Here is a 7,422-nt window from a genome sequence, read left to right as displayed (position 1 = left end):
GGAAGCTAGGAAAAATACTCAGGTTATAAACCATACCTGTAGACTATAATAAGAAGCGGACTTCTTGTAACAGAAACACTGATGTAGCATGGACTATAGCAGCTCAATATTGCTTAAATAGACGAAAGGCTAAAGAAAGGACTGAATGTAGGCAAGAACCAGATGACAAGGAAGGAAGTGTCAGCGATGGCGTTTATCGTAACGCAAACAAAAAGGCAACTGAACGGCAGAAGTTGATTCATCTCCGGCACAAGCATGTTTAAGAACAAAAACAACTTGACATGATGAATACAATTCCTAAAGTGCTCCCTAAAAAGACAAAATATCCCGGGGAAGTGGAATCTCATTCGTTGTTTGTAGCTAATGATACACAAACGTCCAAACAAGACTTGCTATTCACTGAAAACATGGACGGATTTCTTTGCAGATGAAAAAACTGTATATTTCCATGCATGTTCTTTGCCGTTTTAGCGAGTATAAACGTTTTAGGGCGAATAGCATTTGCATTTTTTTTCTTTCTCAGGCACCGCCTAATGTTTTAATGTCAGTCTTATACCCCATTCACACCAACTAAACCAGGTTTAATTAAACGAAGTTTCATAAAACTCGGTTTTACAAAACATGTTTAATTGAAGAACTGTTCACACCAAAGACGCGTTTACGTTCTGCGTAGCCTCATTTTGATGGTAAATGTTGCCAATTAAAATTTGTAAACAAAATGGCGGTCAATGGGTTTGATCGCAGTGTTCTCTCTTCGTTATGGCAGTCACGGCTAAAGGAAACCCGCAAAATTACTCAAAACCAAGAACGGATTGCACAGAGACGACTTCGTCGTTATCTTCGTCGCAGACGTCTCGTTTCCTCCTTGTTTTTTCTGTTTCTCACTCGATATGTTTTCACGCATTTACCTGTTCGTCGTGTCTGGACCAAACCAAGGTCGAAGTTGTTTTGGGAAGAGACGTGCCAGGGTTGGAATGAACGAGACTGGGTGGAGAACTTCCGAATGTCCAAAGAAGCATTCAATCGTCTGTGTGTGGAACTTTCCCCACATATTTTGAAAAGGGACACAAACTTTAGAAAAGCCATTGCAGTGCGTCATCGAGTGGCGATAACATTATATTGGCTTGCGGACACTGCACAGTATAGAACGATCGCAAACCTATTTGGTGTTGGGAAATCCACTGTTTGTGGTATTGTAAAGCAGGTATGTGAGGTGATTGTGAGAATTCTTCTCCCCAGATATATTTACGTTCCCCGAAGTCGACAGGAGGTACAAGAAAAGATCGATGGCTTTGAAAGTCGCGCGGGGTTTCCGCAGGTAGTTGGCGCAGTCGATGGTTGCCATGTCCCCATAATTGGTCCTGAGCAAAGTCCGGATGACTACATTAATCGGAAAGGATTCCATTCGTTAATCCTTCAAGGCCTAGTGGATTTTGATTATCGTTTTCTAGATATCTGTGTTGGATGGCCGGGTAAAGTGCACGATGCACGCGTTTTTAAAAACTCTCCACTGTTTGCTCTGTGTTGCGCTCGAACTTTCCTCCCGCCCGACATGTCTGTGATGATATCTGGTGTACGAGTTCCTCCTCTGGTATTAGGTGACTCAGCTTACGCCCTCAGCGAATGGCTGATGAAACCATACACAGATCGTGGAAATTTGACCCCGGATGAAAGCACTTTCAATATCAGACATAGCACGACGAGAGTGGTGGTTGAAAATGCCTTTGGTCGATTGAAGGGGAGGTTCAGGAGTATCAGTAAGAGACTAGACTTAAATGTTGAAAACTCCTGCAATGTTATTGCCGCTTGCTGTGTTTTACACAATTACTGTGAGAACCTGCATGAGTTCTTCGATGACCAGTGGCTCAATGGTGTCAATATTCATGTTGGAGTTTTCCCAGGTGATCCAGACCAAAGGCGGAACATTAATGCCATAGTAATAAGAGATGCTATTAAGAGCTTTTTTTAATACAAGCTGAAAAACTTTATGAAAAATTTCACGCCTATTTTGTGCCAGGTATAATGCACCCCTCAAAAGCAAATAATCTATCGCAAAGCTTGCATCTCAAACACACACACAAGTGATGTACATGCTTACTTTTCCCCTTATGTATATAGTGTAAATAGTTATGTAAATATTGTAAGTAAAGATTTTTGTCTGGGCAATCCTCCACCAGGGTCATGTACTGTCCCATTTGTAATTAGGTTTGTTTCATAAAAATCAGGTGTCTGTTCCCAAAATTTGGTACCTTAAAAATATCAACATACATTATACACCTTCAAGGATGTCACAATGCACATATAATAATAACAAGATTTAGCCTTTTTTGGACTGCATCAGCCAGATGGGCTGCTAAGTTCAAACAGGAACTGTAGCTGACGTTATTAATAATCTCAGAAATACCTTTGAAGCCAATGTATAATTATTTGCTTAAGAAGCAGCAGAAAATGAAATTACACCCTTTATTGTCACTGATTGTAAAGCTGAAAGCCATTTGATAAATATTAAAATACCTTGTACTTTTCAAGGTGAAATTTGTTTCACCTCTTGTAATCTATTACTGTAAGTTATACCATGGGTGACAAATTACTCCTTAATTTTGATGCAAAATATCAGCATAAATTTATAATTTTACATCTAATATTACACTCTTGATCATATAAACAAGTGAAAAACACTATGATTGTAATTTGTCATCCCTGACATTAGAAGGTAATCAAAAGGTTATTACACATGAAATTAGGCAATAATTTCAACTGAACTAATAAAATACCTGTAGATTTAGTTAATTTTACTTGTTATTATTTGATTACACATGTCAATTTGGCCATACCTACCACATGTTCTCATAGGATAAATTTAAGCGTTAGTTGTTTTCCTAGTTATTTTGTTAGTAAATTTAAGTGCTAGTTATTTTCCTATCTGAGCATTAGCTGTAAAATGATACAAGCTTACTGAAGGAAAGAGAAAAAAAATATCAGAACTTTTTAACTTAGGGGTTCAGTTTGGATTACCAAGAGGATCTACACGTAATCACTTAACAACATCATTGGCTTCCACTGGCATTAATGTCATTAATTTCATTCAACTTGTTCACCTGATCAGTGACAAGTGAAAAGAAAGTTCATACGCCAAAGAAGTTTGTTTAGACCTTTTAAAATAAACCCCAAAGTTCTCTATTATACATGTAGTTGTATCACTGAGGCTACAAAATTATTCACACATTGTTCGTACCTGTTTTCAGAAACCAATTTGCAGGACTTTTCCAGGACTCAGATTGATTTTTCCAGAACTCCAAAATTCACATTAATTCAAGATCTCAACACTGCAGACAACTATTTTCTGTTTTGCATTTTTACTAGTTGAGTTTAATAAATTGTCAGACTTTTCCAGGACCAGTAGTCTTTTTCCAAGACTTTCCAGTCCTGAAAAATGCCACAGAATTCCAGGACTTTCCTGGTTTTCCAGAACCTGTACAAACCCCTCTCCATACTTCTTGCTTTGGACAACTGGATGAACCACAGAAACAAATTTGATTTATTTTGAGTTAAATATTGAATTATTTTTTCCATGAGATCCTTGTTCCTTGAATTTTACACTAGCAAAGTGAGAGTGGTTTTGAAGTTTGCAAGGCAAAAATCTATCCAGTAGCAAGTATTAATTTCTATATAACAATTATTAATTATGAAAGAAAAAAACAACAAGGAGTCTTGGTTAATTTAGAAAGAGACAACACCAATAACCACTGTTGAGTTTTGGGTACTGTGGGTGCACAAGAAATTTATACTTACTGCTACAGCATACATGTATTGTTAAATATGATTTTCACCCCAGCTTGAAGCAAAACAGAAATGTAAGTTCATTCCATAATCATTTTGCATATATTTATTTCAATCTGTGTTTCCTCAATTTTCCCTTGCATGTTTGATTTCATTATGCCTCATATTCTCAAGCCCAGACACAAGGTAAAACATGTCAGATTGTGACCATTTCAGCTATTAATTGAACTTCACGTGACCTCAGAACAATTCTAGCTTTATATAATATTTCTCAAGCAATTTAAAAATAAAAAGAGAAAATCATTGCTTGATTAACAAACTTTTATTTATTCAGCTGTCAATTCTTTAATACACACTGGAATAAATTATTTTAAAAAAAGGGCCTCAAATTATGTGTCATCAAATCAATTTACTTCGAATTTCCTGATAGCAAAAATATGCTAATATCTCTGAAGAAAATAAATTCATAAAGTTAAAAACTACGAAATACTCATTATAGATAAATTCATCAAAATTGGTCAACAAATGATATAGGAAATAGACAAGAATAAACAAGTAAAAATGTACAGCATAAAAGCTTACATAAGAAATTTAACCGGCTAACCATCAGAATTAGTACATGTTGCCTGATGATGATCTGATGTTGATATGAAGTTCAACTCCTTAGGCTTTAACACAAGTGACGCCGAAAAAATAACTGATAACGGATAGAAGATCTAGCTGAAAGTGACGCAGGCACGAGTACAAAAACGTATTGAATCTACTTTTGAAGTACCTGCGCCAGTTTTAACAGAAACTCCTGATCTTCTTTCCTTCTCTTCTCCTCCCTTTCTTCATCTCTTCTTTCACGTGCCTTCTCTGCCTCCATAAATCTCCTATCAGCTGCTTGCTGATAGGACACAAACGCCTCTAAAGCTTTGTCGACTTTGGCAAATGCGTCAGTTGTTGACAACTTGCGTTTTTTTGTGCCACTTTTACATACAGGTACTGGCTTCTCATCCTCCGTTGTTGTTGTTTCTGAAAAGGAACACAACAAATCTTACGCTTAAATGTGGGGATCCAAGTCGGAAATTAATAATGTTAGTAGCTGCTTTATGTTTTACTTATCTCTTGCAATACATGATTCCATCTGTCTTGAAGTATATTTGCAAAAATAAACCCATCAACTTAATCGACAGTGCAAGGCGCCCATGTTCTGTTACGTACGACAATTGTCTGGCCCTCCAATAGGCGATAGTGTTTTTTTGAAAGCTCACCTGTACATGTCACACAAGCATCTTTTTTTGGTTCCGGGCATTTGCTGGCTTTGTTGTTGTTGTCGCTGCTGCTGCTGGAAGTTAAATTTGGCGCAACGTTTTCGACATTTCCTTTGCTTTCTTCTTCACAGACCTGTGTACCATCCCCAATGACAATTTGGGAAGAAGTAACAACACTCTTTGGCTTCGTGCAGGGCTTTGCTGATAAGAATTCATCGACTTCATCGAAGAACGCCGGCTTCTTCTTCGGAGTTCCGTTTCCTGTCTTCCTGCATTCATCTTTGTAGGAACGATACGCGCTTACCAAAGTGTGTATTCTTGTTTTACAGGCGTCTTCGTCCCTGTCCTCGTAGCCCGCCGCCCGTAGAAATGCGCTGATTTCTTGCCATATAGGCTTCTTTCTGGTACAGGACAATAGTTTTGTTTGTATGTTTTCGTCCCCCCACTTCTGAAGTAACAACATGGTCTCTCTGTTCTCCCAAACTCTTCCGCGAGGTTTTTTAACGGCCGCCATTTTGGATGTGTTTAATAAAACACAAAAGTTAAACTACCTCGTCAAGGTAGTTTTATAAAACACGGTTCTAGACATGTTTTGTTAAACGCGCCCGCGATGTGAACGGGCAGTTTAGTAAAACAAGTTTATTAAAACACGATTTAAACATGTTTAAGCTTTGGTGTGAACGGGGTATTAGTCAGTAAGAAGAAGGGAGCCGGAAGCAGTGGGAAGCTGACCACGAAATTCATGATTTTGTCAGCGGCTCAGTTCATGTTTCTCTGTTGTGTATTTGCGGTGTCATTCTTTCGTTTAGTTTGTTCATTTGGTTTGTTACTTTAGTTTGTTCATTTAGTTCGTTCGTTTAGTCCTAATTTTAGCACTGCTTTGATCAAAAATACAGCAAAATTGCCGTGATACTGTCCTTTTAACAAACAAAGTTGCGAATACCACGAAGCAGCACGTCCGAAAACTGTAAAGAAAAATCTACGATTACTGGAAACCTTTTATTCATCACGAATTCAAACAGGAAAATACGAAGATAAAATGGTATTAACACAGATGAAGATAGACCATAGTTTGTACGAAATCAGCTATACGTGCAGACGTATGTTGCAAACAAGGAAGAAAGTCGTAGCGACAAACGTATTCAACTGGTACTTTAGCAAAACCTCTTTGCATTATGCTTTTTCATATAATTATTTGTCAAGTTAATGTTCATCTTTGACTATAAGTAGACCATCTACTTTCCATTCATTCTTTCGTTCGTTCCTTCGTTTGTTCGTTCGTTCGTTCGTTCGTTCGTTTGTTCGCTCCTTCAACAGATAAATAAATCGGGCAGTATTTAAGTGACAAATGTATTTGCACTGCTCCGCAAATTGGAGTACTGTAACTAATTAAACACCTATGTCAAATAGGACACAAACTATTAATCAAGACTTCCAGCTGGTGGGAGGCTGCCTAGTTGGCTCTTTACACAACCGACTCGGCCGAGGAGTTGAAGTCGGGATTACCGAGTACAAATCCAGATGGGTTAGGGTGGAGAATTTGAACTAGGGACCTACGTAAGGAAACAGTGGGCAATGATGAAAGATAAAGTACCTGAGTAGGACTGCCACCATATGCCTCTTGTTATTTATTGATCGGGTTATTTACTTGACGCTACAAAACAGAAAACAACATCAATTGATCTTGAACCTTTCTTCCAAAGCTAAACGAAAACACACAAGTTAAATGTCATCAAAATTGTAGCAACCAGCAACTTTATTTAATTTGTGGAAAAAATAGCGCTTTAGGCCTTCTTTTAAACAATCAAGGATTGGTCTACAAAACAAGGAAGAACCATATCGAGTCTTCCGTTTCCTAGTTATTCGTTCCCATCGGCATGGAGCCTTTTTTCTTTACGTCTTACTATGACAAGATACAAAGTCTTTTAGCTCTGTTCCCTGATAAAAACAAAGATATTCCTTCAAAAAATAAATACAGCCAACAACACCTTGCCACAGCTAAAAGAAGAACAAAAGGTAAAGTGATTTACTCACCTCCGACATCGGTATGAAAGATGCTCGCCACAAAAGTTGCTTCACATGGAACATTTCAAGTCCGCTCTTTCTGGACGATTGAACTGAATTGATGTTAAACATTCCCAATCAGTTTTTTCAATTCGAAGCTAATCTGCATTCTGGTAACTTGTAATTAACGCCTTCAAGTAAAACTTAGTTAGTAATTGTGAAAACTTGATTTAATTGGTTGAGAAAAACGAAGAGGTGAAAACTTAACACCTTTTGAATTTGCTGGATAATTTCCACTCGATTATCAGCCTGACAAGCAACACAGCAGAAAATTATTTTTAAATGCACTTAAAAAGTTGTCCTAAGTTGTAAAAAGATTTAT

At 37.6% G+C, this 7,422-nt stretch overlaps 1 protein-coding gene across 1 annotated transcript; it reads right to left on the bottom strand.

The window, feature by feature from the left end:
• Positions 1–4,087: 4,087 nt before the first annotated feature.
• LOC149110948 (uncharacterized) lies at positions 4,088–5,725 on the bottom strand. The gene is made up of 2 exons (XM_089292665.1): positions 5,037–5,725; positions 4,088–4,797 (listed from the first exon to the last, which is right to left on the bottom strand). Exons 1-2 carry the CDS (start codon positions 5,548–5,550, stop codon positions 4,541–4,543), a joined length of 771 nt encoding a protein of 256 aa, XP_089148791.1. The 5' UTR covers positions 5,551–5,725; the 3' UTR covers positions 4,088–4,540.
• Positions 5,726–7,422: the final 1,697 nt, after the last annotated feature.

Source organism: Orbicella faveolata, unplaced genomic scaffold, assembly GCF_042242905.1.
Source record: "Orbicella faveolata isolate gen_17 unplaced genomic scaffold, um_ofav_v1 contig_24, whole genome shotgun sequence".
Classification (NCBI taxonomy): Eukaryota; Metazoa; Cnidaria; class Anthozoa; order Scleractinia; family Merulinidae; genus Orbicella; species Orbicella faveolata.
Note: the sequence above shows the minus strand (reverse complement) of the source record. Positions and strands in the feature narration are given on the sequence as shown.

What these genes read in the sequence shown, in the direction of transcription:
- LOC149110948 (XM_089292665.1), bottom strand. Translation starts at nt 5,550, where the DNA reads ATGGCGGCCGTTAAAAAACCTCGCGGAAGAGTTTGGGAGAACAGAGAG. An exon ending in TGCTTGTGTGACATGTACAG is followed by an intron (nt 4,798 to 5,036) that starts GTGAGCTTTCAA and finishes GTTCCTTTTCAG; the next exon opens with AAACAACAACAACGGAGGAT.